The following is a 17,036-nucleotide window of genomic DNA, read 5'->3' on the forward strand; positions in this document are numbered from 1 at the left end:
TTAATAAAAAGGGTGAAATATTTTTAATAAAACCTTTTTTTAAATTCTTGGGAAAACCCAGTGTAAATGTTGATAAAAAGGGTACATTTAATAATTTTTAATATTAAATTGTCTCCAGAATGGTTACCGTTTACAATGCACCAACTGCATAGTAGTTTCCCCACCCTCCAAATTTCATTATTTTTTCCATTTACAATTGAAGGAAGGGGTTGAGTTTCTTTAATTTTGTATTTCTTGTAATAATATTTGGAACCCTTTTCAATGAGAATTTAATTTAAAAAATTGTTCTTCCTTTCAACCTTTATAATTTTGAAGAAGGCTTTTCTTATAAATTAATCATTTTATATAATTTAATGACCCTAGCCTTTTGTAAAATTTTTTCCCAGTTATTCCTTTCAATTTTTTCTAATTAATTTTTTTTCCTTTTAACATATAACAAATTTTCTATTTTATGATAAATGACTTTATTCTTTGCACAAATTCCTTCCCAAAGTTGAAGTAAACATCCAATGTTCTTCAATTTTTTATAATTATTTTTACCCAAACTAACCCTTTTTGTCTTTCTTGTTAAAATGTGGAAGGTGGCCTATTAATTTTGCCATACAAGTTCCAATTTTCCCAGAATTTTTTTTTTTTATCCCAAATTGGGGCTTTGTTTTCAAATATTTTTTGTTATTTTTTTGTCCTTAAAAAATCCTTACTGCTGTTGCTTTTTTACAATTTTTTTAATTTGCTCTATAAAACTTTTTTTCAGGAAGTTCCACCTTTATTTATTTTTTTTTTTCATTAGTTCCCTGAAATTTTTCCTTTTGCTTCCAACATTTTGGTTTTTTTTAAAAAATTTTTGGGAGCTGGTTGGTTAGATTAAAAAAAGTTTGTTTAGGTGATTTATTTTTTTAAATTTCCTGCCCTTAAAATTTATTTTTCCAATTGTATAGATCTGACTTTATTTATGTGGAAAGTGCTTTGTAGTTTTGCTCATATAGCTCCTGACTTTCCCTTGGCAGATAAATTCCCAAACATTTTAGGCTATCAACAATTATTTTAAAAGGAATTTCTCTTTGTAGCTGTTGGATTTTGTTAGTGATGTATAAAAAGGCTGATGATTTATGTGGATTTATTTTGTATCCTGACTTTGCTAAAGTTGTAGATTATTTCTAATAGCTTTTTACTAGAATCTCTAGGGTTCTCTAAGTGTGGCATCATATCATCTGCAAAGAGTGGTAATTTGGTTTCCTCATTGCCTACTCTAATTCTTTAATCTCCTTTTCATCTCTTATTGCCAAAGCTAGCATTTCTGATACAATATTAAATAGTAACAGTGATAGCGGGCAACTTTGTTTCACTCCTGATTTTGTTGGGAATGGTTCCAGTTTATCCCCATTACATATGATGCTTACTGATTCAGGTTTTAAATAGATGCTACTGACTATTTTAAGGAAAAGTTCATTTATTCCTATACTCTCAAATGTTTTTAATAGGAAAGGGGATTGGATTTTATCAACTGCTTTTTCTGCATCTATTGAGATAATTATATGATTTTTGTTAATTTGGTTATTGATACAGTCCATTATGCTAATAGGTTTCCTAATATTGAACCAGCTCTACATTCCTGGTATTTGGTCACAGTTTATTATCCTGGGGGTTATTTTATTTAACCTTTTTGCTAATATTTTATTTAAGATTTTTGCATCAATGTTCTTTAGGAGATTGGTCTATAATTTTCTTTCTCTGTTTTCAACCTACCTGGTTTAGGTATCAGTACTGTCTCTGTCATAAAAGGAATTTGGTAGGACTCCTTCATTCCCTATTTTTTCAAAAGTTTATATAGCATTGGAGTTAATTATTCTTTAAATGTTTGATAGAATTCACATGTAAATCTAGCTGGGCCTGGGGACTTTTTTTTAGGGAGTTGATTAATAGCTTGTTCTATTTATTTTTCTAAAATGGGACTGTTTAACCAATTTACTTCTTCCTCTGTTAATCTGGGAAACTTACATTTTTGAAGGTATTCATCCATTTCACTTAAGTTATCCAATTTATTGGCATAAAGTTGGGTAAAGTAACTCCTAATTAATGCTCTAATTTCCTCTACATTAGTGGAAAGTTCTCCCTTTTCATTTTTAAGACTAACAATTTGATTTTCCTCTTTCCTTTTTCTAATCCAATTTATCAAAGGTTTATCTATTTTGTTGGTTTTTTCATAGAAGCAACTCTTAGTTTTATTTATTAACTCAATAGTTTTTTACTTTCAATTTTATTAATCTCTCCTTTTATTTTTAGAATTTCAAGTTTAGTGTTTGATTGGGTGTGTTTAATTTGCTCTTTTTCTAGCTTTTTTAGTTGCAAGCCTAATTCATTGATTTTTTCTTTCTCAATTTTATGCAAGTGAGCCTCTAGAGATGTAAAGTTTCCCCTTATTACCACTTTGGCTGCATCCCATACATTTTGGTATGTCATCTCATTATTATCATTCTCTTGGGTAAAATTGTTTCTATGATTTGCTGTTTCATCCATTCATTTTTAGGATGAGATTATTTAGTTTCCACTTACTTTTTGGTTTGTTTTCCCCTGGCTTTTTATTGAATGTAATTTTTATTGCAATATGATCTGAAAAGGATGCATTTACTATTTCTGCCTTTCTCTGCATTTGAATTTGAAGTCTTTATGTCCTAATATATGATCAATTTTTGTACAGGTTCCACGAACTGCTGAGAAGAAAGTGTCCTCCTTTCTGTCTCCATTTAATTTTCTCCAAAGCTCTATCAAATCTAACTTTTCTAGTGTTCTATTTACCTCTTTAACTTCTTTCTTATTTATTTTGTGGTTTGAGTGCAAGGTTGAGATCTCCCACTATTATAGTTTTCTCATCTATTTTTTCTTGCAGCTCTCTTAACTTCTCCTTTAGGAATTTAGATGCTACACTACTTAGTGCATACATGTTTATATAAGCAATGTGATATTGCTTCATCATCTATGCTACACTTTCGCAAGATATAGTGCTCTTCCTTGTCTCTTTTAATTAGATCAATTTTTGCTTTTGTTTGATATGAGATCAGGATGGCTACCCCTGTTGTTTTTATTTCACCTAAAATATAGTAGATTCTGCTCCAGTCTTTTACCTTTATTTGGTATGTATTGCTCTGCTTCAAGTGTGTTTTCTTTAAACAATATATTGTAGGATTCTACCTTTTAATACAGTCTGCTATCCACCTCTGTTTTACAGGGGAGTTTACTCCATTCACATTTATGGTTAAAACTACTAAATCTGTATTTTCTACCATCTTGTTATCCCCAGATTATGCTTTTCTCTTTCCTTTCCTGCTTACCCCCTTCCTCAGCATTAAACTTATGATCCCCACTTGCCTCACACAGTCCTCCCTCTTTAGAATCCTTCATTCCCCCTTAGAGTCCCTCCCATTTTCTTAAACCTTTCCCTTACTATTTCTGTATTCCCTTCTATTTAGTCTAGTCCTTTCCTTTTTGCTTTTCCCCTCCCATTTTTCAATGAGGAGGGAGAAGTTTCTTTGTAAACCAAATATGTCTAATATTTTCTCATTGATCTAGTTCTGATGAGAGTAAGATTCACACTATGTTCATTCCCTTCCCTTATTTCCCTCAGATATAATAGTTTTCTTTTGCCTCTTCATGAGATGTAGTACCTCCACTTTTCCCTTTTTCTGATACAATTTGCTTTCTACCTCTAGTTCCTTTTTATATTATAACAGTAAAACCACATTATACATGTACTTTTTATGTGTACCCATAACAGAAATACAGTTCTCAAGAGTTCTTTTTACCTTTTTATACTTCCCCTGGATTCCTATATTTGGAGGTCAAATTTTTTGTTTGGCTCTGTTTTTTTCATCAGAAATAAATGGAATTCATCTATTTCATTGAATGTCCATCTTCTTCCCAGGAAGAAAATGCTCAGTTTGTCGGGTAGTTTATTCTTGGCTGCATTCCAAGTTCTTTTGCCTTTTGGAATATAAGATTCCAGGCCCTTCAATCCTTTAATGTGGATGCTGCTAGATCCTGAGTAATCCTTATTGTGGCTTCTTGGTATTTGAATTGTTTTGTTATTTCTGCTTACAAACAGAAAAATACTACAGTATTTTTCCCTTGGTCTGATAGTTCTGGAATTAAGTCACAATATTTCTTGGAGTTTTAATTTTGAGATCTCTTTCAGTAGGTCATTGATGAATTCTTTCAATGGCTATTTTACTTTCTGATGTTATGATATCTGGACAGTTCTCTTTGATGATTTCCTGAAAAAAGTGTCTAGGGTTTTTTTTAATCATGATTTTAAGGGAGTCCAATAATCCTCAGATTATCTCTCCTAGATCTATTTTCCTACTTGTTTTTCCAAATAAGTATTTAACATTTTTTCAATTTTTTCATTTTTTTATTTTTTGGTTTTGCTTGACTGATTCTTGGTGTCTCTTGGAGTCATTCATTTCTATTTGTTCAATTCTGATTTTTATTGAATTATTTTCCTCATTTACTTTTTAGATTTCTTTTTTTATTTGTCCAACTGAGTTTTTAAATGAGTTGCTTTGTTCTGTGGAATTTTTTTCCATTTTGCCAATTTTATTTTTTAAGGAGTGATTTTCTTTTTCCAGTTCACTAATTCTGTTTTTCAGGGAGTTGTTCTCTTTTTCCACTCTATCATTTAATGAGTTTTATGCCTTATCCTAACCCTCTTGCAAAGTTTTCTTTCCTTTTCCTATTTTTCTTCTAGCTCTCTGTTAACAGCCTTTTTAATTTCTTTTATGAGAGCCTCATGTTGTGGGGACCAGATCATATGCCCTTTTGGGGTTTCATCTAGAGATAAACTGTTTTTACTTTCCTCAGGGTTTGAAGTCTGCTCTCTATCAATATAGAAGCTATCTAGAGTTAGAGCACGCTTTAACTTATTACTCATTAAAAAAAAAAAGACACTGTGGTCTGCTTATGGATTTCCAAGCTGCCTCTACAGTCAACAGGAAGTAGCAGGGATACAACAGCAGAAGGCAGAGGCTGCACTAGGATCAGCATCTGTGCTGGGATTAGCAGTTACATACTGAAATCTTGCTGAGTCCCTCCTGGTGCTGGGTAGGTGTGGTCAGATCCCAAGAGACTCTAATGTTTTGGGGTTATGGTCTTTACCCCCTGTGCTTATAGCTTCTCTGCTGATCTCCTGGCTTGCTGCCAGGGCAGAGTAGTGCACGCTGTGGTAGAGTTGTCCCCATAGATTTTCTACCAGCTGAGACCACATCCCACTGTCCTCCAGTGTGCTCAGCATGAGCTGTTCTCCATGCTCTCACTGCCTGCCTGAGTCTGTGCCTGGTCTAGCCTCATTCCATCCCCACAAACAAGCAAAAACAGAACTTTTCTGGCAAATTTTGAGATTTTCTTCTGTTGGTAATGTGTTCTACTGCCAATATTCATGAATTCTGACCCTTAAGCACTAATTCTGAGGCTGAGTTTCGTAAAATAGTTTGAGGGTAAAGGAGAGCTCAAATAGACAAGTGTGTCCTCTCTGCCATCTTGGCTCCACCCCTTTCCCCTCATTTCTTGCAGCACAATAGTATTACATTACATTTATATACTGGTATAGCTCACTTTTCTCAGATATTGCCTAATTGATTTCACTAAAACTATTATCTTTACAAAGAAATAAAATATATATATATATATATATATATATATATATATATATATATATATTCTGCATGGTATAAAGAGAAAAATCCCAGATTGAGAAAACTGGGTCTGTAATCCCACCTGTACACCAAGGAGTTGGATGATCCCTCAAGACAAGGCTTTTCAGTTCCCTAAACTTCAATTTTCTCATTAACTAAATGGAGGTAATAATAGCATATATTTCACAGGGATATTTTGAGTGTCAAATAGAATCATTTTATGGAGTTCTCTTGTAGATCTTAGATCAGTCAGCTATTATTCTTATGTATTTGGCCTAGGATATCATCAACAGAAGGACTTTTTAGCTGAGGAACTCCCTCTTCTAATCTAACCTAGGTTAGGTCATTGACTGGCACACCGAGAGGGTGCTGATTTACCCAGGGTCACATAATCAATATTATTAAAATTGACTTATATCAAGGTCTTCTCACTGAGGATGACTATCCAGCTACCTTGCAGCTTCTCCTGATAATTAATGGTAGTGTGTTAATTATTATTATTATCTTTATTATTGCTTGGTCACAATAATAATAGTGAAAGGGATAATACCTGAACTACCAATCTCCCAGGAGTGTTGCAAGAAAAGTATTTGATAAATCCTGCAAATTACTGCTCCTGTGCTTTTTTTTTAAAAAGCCATATATTATATATATTATATATGGATTTTTAAAATATATATGTATATATATATGTGTGTGTATATATATATATATATATATATACATATACACACACACACACATACACGTGGGACAAGTGAGATTTCATTCTAATGTAATAGCTACTCTGAGCTATCTCACCAGAGAGTTGCTGCCACTCTCAGTTCCCAGAGGTTACCTACTCTGTAAGTCTATACTCTCTAAATTAAAGGCCATCCTACCTCCCCTCCAGCTGACCCCCCCAGTCATCAACCATTAGACACAATTCGCTCAAAACAAAGGCATTAAGGTAATAAAAACAATAGCTACAAAGCATCCCTGATGAACCTATGGCACTCTCCCACAAACAGGCAGGGTGTCTATGGGATCAGTGGGCAGGAATTCTCAGCACAATAATGGTAAGGTACACACAAAAGAAACACAAGTCACCATTTAGAATAATAACAGCTCCCTTTTATATAGCATAGTAAGGTTGACAAAGCACTCTACAAGTATTTTGCTCTCTTTTGATCTTCATTATATCCATGAGAGGGGAGAGCTGTTACAATCTCTATTTTGCAGATGGGAAAACTTAGGCAGAGACAGGTTATATATTAAGGGAGAAGTCAATTCTCCAAGAGCCTCCACAGCTGTGGATCAAAGCATCTGAAGGAGTTACAAGGCAGCCTTTGCTGACACAGCTGTTATGGACTGGGACTGAGATAAATTGGAGGCAGAGGGAAGAGGAGGGAGGTCAGACAAAGCAACTGCCTCTCAGTCTCCTTTGTATCATCCTCTCACACGGAGAGATCCATTCTGCAGGTCTGGGTTGGATCTCTAACAGCCACTGTCAGGTGACTCCCGTGTATTCCAACAGTTAGGTGATTTGCCCAGGGTCACACTGTAATCTGTATCAGAGGCTGGCTGTGAACTTTGGTCTTTCTGACTCATTCTATTCCCAGAAATGTCCCCTTTTCTGACTCTGTTTTCCTCAGGTGAACACAATGCTTCCATCATTCTTGTTTCTTCTTTTTCTTACAAGGTGATATCTAGACCTCTGAATTATCTATATCTGAATCCTTTAATGTTATCTTTTATCTTAAGCTTACTTCCATCTTATTCAATTAAGAAAACATTTATTGAACAACTACTTAGTGTACTGTACTTAGTGGTAGAAGAGATACAACAAATTAAATGAATTAATTAGTGATTAATTAATAAGTAATTTAAAAGCACTTTGTACAATGACACATGCAGTGTGACACACAGGATACTGTGACTGACAAAACCAGATGAGTTAGAGAATAAGAATCCCTGAAAAGAGTCATATGTGGATTCTCTCTATTGACGCACACAACAGAACCATCACTCTAGTAAAACAGTTTCATGAGTTTTGGGCCCCCCAAAATTCTTCATCTATTGCCAAACTGTTCTCTGGACTTAGCTAGAGATATTTTTGAGCAAAAGGTGCCAGTTGTTCACCAGGTCTGTGCCCCAAGCTTTGCCAGCCTGGGAGGGACTAGATCTGATTCTCTGATAGCTAGGATCCCACCTACCTCAGGTAGGTGGTAAAGTAACTAGAGAGTCAGAGACTTAGAGTTAGAAAGGCTTGACTTCAGATCTTGTCTCAGACACTCCTATGTGACCTTGAGCAAGTTATTTATCCCTTCTCAGCTTCAGATTCCTCACCTTTAAAAGGAAGATAATAATAATAGCACCTATCTCACAGGATTATTCTGAGGAACATATGAAATAATATTAAAACTTTAAATGTTATCATTATTATTGTTACAATGACACCTCAGAGTATATCAGTGGAATATACATGAATAATAGTATTTAAATATCCACAGATCCAAATAAGATATTGGATTATTTCTCCATTTCTACAATTTTCCTGATTTATTACACTTCCTTCTTCTCTACCAATACTATAGATATTTGTGATAAGACTAGATTCAAGTTTCTTTTTCCTCACCTCTGGAAACTTCCCTGGTTTCTCTCACTTCTTCTGGGAGATGATTAAGAAACTGTAACTTTGTTTAATTGTCCTTTGTTTTTAAATTGGATATTTTAAAATTAAATTTAAATTGGATGTATTTCCCAAACTTAGGGTCTCCTGTGGACTAAGCAGATGGAGATAGAAATAATACTCCCACATTTCTAAAATACTCTTTTAGTTCAGTGGTTTTATCATTCTTAGGGAGCCATCCAAACTCTTTGGTGCCTTATTTAGTTATTGGAACCTCTGTATTCTTGTGCTTCTAAAGCCACTCCACAATAAGTGAACTTGCAGTGCTTGGTCTATCAATTTCCCATCACTAGTCAGTCTTTCATTGTATTCAGTGACACAGAAACTGATATGTCAAAATGTCTCCATTTGCTCTTGGAAAAATCTATTCTTATGAAGACTGACAACTTCCATATAGATGTTCAGTTGCTTAGCAGCATCCTAAAGCAACTGTATGACTTGCTTTTTTTTCTCTGGTTAAATGTTTTCCCTTTCTATTGAGTTATATTGATTTCCACTTTAATTTTCTGTCCACAGTTCACTTTTCTATATATAGGATCTAGAAACTTATTACTTCATTTCATAGGATGGTGCAGTGAAGAATCCTGGATAAGTAATCCTAGTTCTTCCACTATGTCATTGTCTGCCATCTTTTCTTTCCTCTGTTTCAGTTTCCTCCTTTGCAAAATGAAGTGGTTGGAATGGAAGATGTCTTTTTCCTCATCAATTTTTAATAATTTACATTTAATATTTGTGATAAGAATTTCTCACAGTGTGAAAGATCTAATACTTATTGAAGTATTTTGTCATTCTTGGACTGATAGCCCCCAGCCAGGAATTATATGCTGGGAACCTCCAAAGAGATTGAGCCTGACATAACCCATTGAAATAAAGTACTTCACATTATTATAGAATAAAATATTATTTAAAAAAGATAAAGAAAACAAATCTTTGTGTGACACCCTTTGTGGATTACTTCCCCAATTGATACTCATATTTGAGAGCAGATCGGGAACCCATACGTTGGCTGTTACCTCAGGTTCTAGGGTTTACCTTGTGGGACTAAACTACTCATTCTGTAGCTCACACACCCTCCCTGGGTGAGATTCCTACTTATAATTAGGCAGTAGCCCCAATTATCTTATAACAGAGGTATTTAATTTGCTCCCATCTCAAATCAATCAGAGATGGTTTGCACTATAAAAGGACCAGAGTATAAAGAGACAACTTTTACAATTAGTAATATTTCATTAATGTGAATGATGGTTCTGGGCATTCTATGACAAAATTAACTGAGTAGAATCTAAGAGGTGACATGAAATCATATTTTCTCCCCCCTCCCAAGTTTCAGAAATGTATATACGTTCCCAGAGCCAGTTTGGAATAGGGAGCCTCCTCTGAGGCCCCCCATATACTGTCTTGGTCCTAGTCTTTGAGAAGTGAGCTCCCCTTCTCTATTTGATTCTCTCACTTTGTGGTATAAGGCACTTGACCAAGAATCTTTTATTCAGTCATCCTTATTGTAGCCTGGCCCCACAATTTCATAATTTTTCAGGCCAAGACAGGGAAGATCTTTAGTTTCTCCATCTTTAGATGACTTTCTCTCTGGTATAAAAGGATGCAAAAAAATTCTCAAAGGTTATTCTCCCCTGGTTCATGCCATTGTCACTCTGTAGGCCCTTCCCCTTCTCTTCAGTCTCCCACTAACCAGCTTTGCCTGTCACCAGGCATATTCTCTTTATTTTCCCCAGGGATTCAAACAGGGAAAGGGAAAAGGAGGGGGAGAATATTCTCACATGGGCTCCATATGAATCCATGAGTCTTTCTCCCACTCATCACTTACTGAATGAGGTGGAAGAACCGAAGTCCTCCAGGGCAGGTTTAGGAGCACAGGATTCTCTCTGAATCCCCAGGTTGTCACCTAGGAGCAGGGCAAACCTGGCAGCTAACCCAAAGGGTCGGTTTGGGCAGAAGGAATGTCCCCATTCAGCTTTCTCCTCCTCTCTCCTCTCCAGCTAGAAGAGAGTTTGTTCAGTGGGGTCCCCCCCCAGAAGACGGAGGGCGTGATGGGAAACATCCTCAGTAACCTGCAGGACCAGAGTGGAAAACTTGTGGAGGAACAAGCAGGGTCATTCCTCTATCTCCTTGGAACTCTGAGTGGTGAGAAACATTGTGGGACCAGAGAGTGAAGGCAGGAAAAGAGACCCCAGGACACTAATACTCAGAAAGAACACCTTTCTGCTTCTCTGTAAGAGGCCCTTGGGATTCAAGCATGAGCTTTTCTTTAAAACAAAAACAAAATTCCTTGAAACTTTTGTGCATTTCTCCTCACATTGTCCCTATAAGGTAGAAAGGAGAAACAAAGGCCCAGAAGGGAAGTAACCAAAGCCATGTACCTTCACACTACACTGGCTTAGCCCATTGCTCTGATCTCCAGTCCATCATCTCTCCTTCATATGCACTGACTCCCTATGAAAGGCTTTCATCAAGGAGAAGAAAGCTGCTCTCTCCCTGTTAAGTCCTTCCTTCCTGTATTCCTCAGGGAATTCCCCAGTAGTTCTCAGCCCTACCTCATTGATTCTACATGGTTCCTCATCAGGGATTTAATTAACACCTCTATGAAGATAACTGCCAGATCCCTGCTTCTAGTCCTAGTCTCTCCTGTGAGCTCTATTCCCCCATCAACAGCTTCCTGTTGGAACTCTTGACCTGGATATCCCATAGATATCTTAAACTCAGTAAGTAAAATCTGAATTCTTCATTCATCCCAAAACCCACCCCCTCTTCCTAATTTCTCTATTTCTGCCATTTTTCTTACTTTGAAATTAAATTTCCGTTTGATTCCTGACTCCCTTGGCTCCAGACTGCTGTGTCTGCCTCTAATTATCCCCAGGATAGAAACCATTTTGGTCCAATTGACAGGTACCTCCTCCCCTTTTTATCAGCCCCAGACCCAGTGGAATAAGAGAGAGCCCTATTTAACAAGAAATTTGAGCTTTGGGCCTTCCTTTGTACTGAAGTAGTCCATTCCCTCTTCTTTCCCCATATTAAATCATTTTATGTGCTGGTAGGTTCTACCTCCACAACTTGCATCCATCCCCTTCTCACAACATTTCACCTCCATTCCTTTCTCACTGCTCAGTCACTCTTCCTTCAAGTCCTCATCACCTCTCACCTGAACCACCTGAACAGCAATCTAATTGCTATCCCTGCCTCAGATGCCTCACCTTTCCCTTCCATCCTACACATCGCTTTCAAAATGAGCTTTCTAAAGCAGAGATCTTACTTTGGAATTTTCTACACAATAAATTCCTTTGGCTCCCTATAATTTTTAAGATTAAATATGAAGTCCTTTGACATTCATACGCTTCACAACCTGGCACCCACTTACTATTCAAGCTCTATGACACATTACTCCCATTTACACACTCTACAATCCAGCCAAGTTGTCTTCCTACTCTTCTTCATACATATCCCTCTGTCGCCCATTTCTCTGTTTGTATGTTGGTTGTTCCCCATGCTTGCACATCACACTTCTTAAAATCCTTAGTGTCTTGCAAAACTTACTTCAAGGATCACTTCCTCTATGAAGCCATTCATGATCCTCACAATTGATAGATATAAGCTATTTGAGAGCAAGAAAACATTCCCATTTTGCTTTTCTATCTCCAGCACCTAGCACAGTCTCACCATTAGTAAGGCACTGAAGAAAGGCTTGATTTTCCCTTACCATCCTCTCTTCTCCAACTCCTTAACTTTATGGCAGTCCATCGACTTGCAAGATTATAAGATCTAAAAACATTTGACTGATGGACTCCTTCCTTCAGCTGACCATTCCAGGCTTTATTATTCATCACTGCCCTTTTCTCATACTCTGCATTCTTGCTCTGCCTTGTATACAGCATGGCTTCTCTATTGCCATGCCCTTGTAAAGCCTAGAAAATACCTACCTTCTCAACTCCTCTTCTTAGCATCCCTACTTCCTTCAGAGCTATGTTCCAGTAACACCTCCTGTATGAGGCCTTCTCTGCTTCCTGAAAAAGACTTGGTATTTACCCTCTTGTCTTCTCAATATACACCATGTCAGTGCTCTCAAGTACCTTTGTTGGGTGAGGGACATACTCACAGTATAAGCTATTTGAGAGCACAGACCATTCCCTTTTTTCCTTTCTATCTCCAGTACTTAGCCCAGTCTAACCATTAGTAGACCATTTAAGAAAGACTTGACTGACTGACTGATTGACTGACTGGCTAACTGAATGATTTGTCCCCAGCTCTGAGTGAAATCCAGTATCAGATCCTGATTCAGTTGCTGAAGACAGAGGAAAAGATTCTGCCTCAGGAAATAGACCTGGTAAGAAAAGCTGTTTACTTCCCAAAAGTAAGCTGGGCAGCCATAACTTCTCAAGGCCTTGGAATGGGCAGTCTAGGCTCTAGAGAATAATAAGAAATGGGGGAAATGGGAGCAATCTAGATTGGGAGTGTCTCAGTTATATGAATGACCTGCTCCTTTCTCTGCCCTGTTGCCCAGAACTCAATGGGATGACTTTCTGACATCAGAGCATTTTTGGCCTCAAGAGGAAAGCCTAGCAGTTCTCTAAGGACCCTGGTTTCTCAGGGGGCTTTCTCAGAACAAGTAGAAAGTATCCTGTTCTCTTTCCCAAGAGGCACTGGGTTCAGTCTGATCTTATTTCCTATAGGTGAGAGAAATTCTGAGGAAAAACTTCAATCAGACCAAGGAGACGACTTTTTTCCTTCCTTCAGAGCTGCTGTCCTTTGCCAAGGACAAGAGGGAGGAATCCATCCTCATATGTGTCCTGTTGAAAGAGTGTGGATTGGAGATCTCAGGAGATAAATCCCAATTTACCTGGAACCCTAATGCTCTGCACTCCCTTTGTGCATTGTATGGGAGTCTGGAGATGCTGCAAGCTCTCTCTAAAGGCTGCTGACCCAGCCCCCTCTTTCCCTACCTATTTGCCGTGTCAAGCTGCTGGAATCTACCCCCATTTTTCTAGATCTGAGGCCCAGCAAGCCAACTGTCCCCTTTGTTTGGCATAGCACAATCCTTTGTACTTACCCTCTGGATGCTTCCACCTTCTGGTAGAATCACACAATTGTCATCTTTCTTTGGCCAGTATTAGGAGTTCTCTGGGCTCTGACAAGCACCAGACAAGTCCCTATGTTCTGGACAGAAAGTCCTGCTATGAATCAGTCTCGTCTCATTATTGCTGTCACCCCTCTTTGTCGGACCTACAGGTCACTGCATGCCCATAAATGTAAGTATCGATTCTGCCCACATCAAATGAGTCCTCCTCACCCCTACCCCTGTCTAGCTTCCCCCCTTGCATACAAGTCGTTCTTAGATTAAATGATCCCTAAGTCTCCTGCCTCCAGTCTGCTGTGTTTGGCTCTAACCATCCAGAGGTTATAGGTTAGTTCCATCCAGCTGACGGGTACCTCCACCCCCTATGTCAGCCTCAGAACTAGTGGATTAGGAGACAGCCCTATTTCAAATGAAAGTTGATCATGAAATTTGAATGTTGGGCTTTCCTCTATGATGAAGTACTCCTTTCACACCCAAAAGGAATCCCCGGGGTAATGACTAGACAAGTGGTCATCCAGCCTCCACTTCAAGACCAAATTACAGGGAAGTATCCCAAGGTAACTCATTTCCGTTTAGGGCAGATTTTATTATTCCCAAGTGTTTGTTTTTCCCCTCATATCAAGCCTTACTTAAACTGCCTATTTGCAGTCTGTCCACTGCTCCCAGATTTGCCCTTTAAGGTCTAGAACAAGTGCAATCTCTTCTCTGCAGCTCTATAAATATTTGTACAAAACTGTGAGGGCACATTTCCTTCATCTGGTGCTCACACAACATGGACCCAAGGCCCTTTTTTCCCTTGTGGTTGCTCTCCTCTGGATGTTGTCCAGTTCATCAGTGCTCTGAAACTGTGGTGCTCAGACCAGATGGAAATGAGACCAGGGCAGAGGTGGAACTATCCCCTCCCTGTCCCTAGAAGTCAGACCCCTCTTGATAAAGCCCAAGATGGCTTTGGCTTTTGAGTGGTCACCTCACACTATTCATTGAGCTGGCAGCCCAAAAAAAACCTGTTTCTCTATAACCTTGTCTTGATATCTCATGGAGAGGTTAGCTTCCATCTGGCCCAGGTGATTTTTAAGTTCTTTTCTTCAGTATGGTTTTGTACCTGCTTTTCCAAGCTAATAGTTCTCTTTTCATATCTTTCTTTCCCTAGCTCTTGCATCTTTCCCCATTATTTCCTCTATTGCTCTCATTTGATTTTTTAAAATTATGCTTTAACTCTTTAAAAACAAAAATAAAATCTTTTAGGAATTCTTGTCAGAGTTGTATTCAAGTTGCATTTTTTTTAGGCTTTCTTGGAGATATTTTCAAGTCATTCTCTTCTGCATTTTTGAAGTATTTCCCTAACTACATAATAATCCTTTGTAGTAGAATTCTTTTTTTTTTGTTTTCTTAGACCATTAGATTGTAAACTCTTCGTGGGCAGGGGAAGTCTCTTTGTATCCCCATTGTATAGCACATTGCCTTCCACATAGTAGGTGCTTACATTTTTTTAATTATTTAATAAAAGCTAGATGATAACTTTCAACTCCCATCTCTTTTAATTCCAAAATTAGCTTATGTCATCTTTATATGAATATGTGTGCATATTGTCTATCTTCTTAGAATGCAAAGTTCAAGGGCAGAAATGCTTTCCTTTTTATCTTTGTATAGCAAGGGTCCTGAAACATAATAAAAGCTGTTGATTGTTAACTTCTCTGGGCATCAGTTTCCTTATCTGTAAAATAAAAGAGTGGACAAGATGATTTTTTGGTTTCCTTCCACTGTTTAAGTCTACAATCCTTGTTTCAATTGACATCATTTTGATTTTCTGAGAAGCATAGAGAATTTAGAGGAAATACTATCAAGACAAAATAACTGCTAGAATTTCTAGTTTGTTTTTCAAATACAAAAGGGTGAGTTTAAGCCAGAAAATTCTGCATTTCATAAAATGCTATGACATCACCAAAGACATTCATGGCTAGAAAAAGAGGTAGGCAAATCATACATGGCAAGGACAAAAAAGCTCCAGGCTTACAGAGGCAGTCTATGAAAAGAGCCAAAGAAAAAGGAACTTTAATACCCAGAGTGTGTTCCTTAGGAAAATAAGCAAAAGACCATGAATGAGAAACCTAGGGGGTAAAAGATACATATTCTTCAGATGATTATAAATCACTGGTTAGTCCATGTGTGTGTGCATGTATTGCAGAGACCTTGGATTTCATTAGTATAAGCAGATGATGCTGAGGAACTTTCTCTCCCAATGCAGATCAGCACCTCAGAGAGTTGCCAGGAATACAAAGGGATGACTGGACTTGCACACAATAAATACATGGGAGATGCAGGCCTTGAATCCAGTTTTTCCTGGTTCCAAGACCAAGTCTGTATTCTCTATCCCATGATGCATGCATGTAAAAAAGGGCACCTATGTATCTGTACATACATGCATATAACCATAGGCACATAGACTTTCTTAGAATTGCATATTTTCATATATGCACACATTTATGCATGTTTTTATGTGGGTTCAGTGATTGTTGTTCTTTGTTTTCAAAGTGTCAAGCTACAGTGTCCCCCACTGTGGCTCATCAGACCAGTCCAAGCTCAGAATGTTCTATCACAGGTCAGGCACAAATAGTCCAAGGGAACATTTGGGTGGATTCTCTAAATCTGCACAGCTCATAGTTTCTTGAAACTACTTCAATTCTGCATTATTCATAGAGCACAGCCCCTACTTTGATGCAGGCACTCCATGCTGGGTGTTCTTGGGTCAGTGTCTCCCATATCTCACAATGGATCTGAAAATTCTTCAGAGTAACCTTGACAGTGTCCATGTGAGCTCTTGCCTTGTGTGAGCTCCCCATAAAATAGGAAGGAGAGACAGCTAGAATACATCTTTAACATTTTAAAGTACATCTTTAGCATTTGATAAAACATGGCCAGAGCACTTGAGTTGCCCTCTCTGCATAGAGTTCAAATGCTTGGGAGTTTAATTCAAGAAAAGACCTCAGGGTCCAGTATCTTATCATGCCAGGTGATCTTCAGAATCTTCTCAAGACAATTCAAATGGAAGTGACTCAATTTCTTGCCATGGCTCTTGAGGACTCTCCAGGTTTCACAGACATACAACAATCAGGTCAGCACAACGGCTTTTTAGTCAAGTCCAATATCTCCCCTTTCCCACACTTTTCCTTGGAGTTTCCCAAATAATGAGCTAGCTCTGACAAAGTTCATGTCACCTTCCTTATAATGTGTACATGCCTGGACAGAAGGCTGCCAAGACATGTTTCACCTATATAGGATTGCTTGCTATGTAGGGAAGAGAAGTGGGGAAGGACAAAGAAAAGTGTGGGACTCAAGGCTTTGCAAGGGTGAGTGTTAAAAACTACCTTTGCTTGTAATTTGAATTATGGGAAATAAAAAGAAGACAACTGCTAAGAGAAGTGAACTTATCCAGAGTATTCCAAACTTCTCCATTTACTGTAACCAATGGGTGCACATATGAATGGCGTGGTGCTGGCTGGTAGAGCTCCTGTGCTTTCTTGGCATTAATTTTTAGGCCAAAATCAGCACAAACAGCAGAGAACTGATCTATTCCTTGTTTTCATCTCTGCTTTGGAGG

At 37.7% G+C, this 17,036-nt stretch overlaps 1 protein-coding gene across 1 annotated transcript in view; it reads left to right on the forward strand.

Annotated features, from left to right (window-relative positions):
* Window positions 1-15,131, forward strand: part of LOC105749730 (gasdermin-D-like) — a 30,868-nt gene extending 15,737 nt beyond the window's left edge. Inside the window, exons 6-8 of the mRNA XM_031947546.1 lie at window positions 10,350-10,494; window positions 12,609-12,688; window positions 13,035-15,131. Of these exons, the coding sequence (XP_031803406.1) occupies window positions 10,350-10,494; window positions 12,609-12,688; window positions 13,035-13,283 (474 nt within the window). The 3' untranslated portion in view covers window positions 13,284-15,131. The remainder of the gene's footprint in view (window positions 1-10,349; window positions 10,495-12,608; window positions 12,689-13,034) is intronic.
* The last annotated feature ends 1,905 nt before the right edge of the window (window positions 15,132-17,036 follow it).

The sequence above is a fragment of the Sarcophilus harrisii genome, chromosome 1, assembly GCF_902635505.1.
Source record: "Sarcophilus harrisii chromosome 1, mSarHar1.11, whole genome shotgun sequence".
NCBI lineage: Eukaryota > Metazoa > Chordata > Mammalia > Dasyuromorphia > Dasyuridae > Sarcophilus > Sarcophilus harrisii.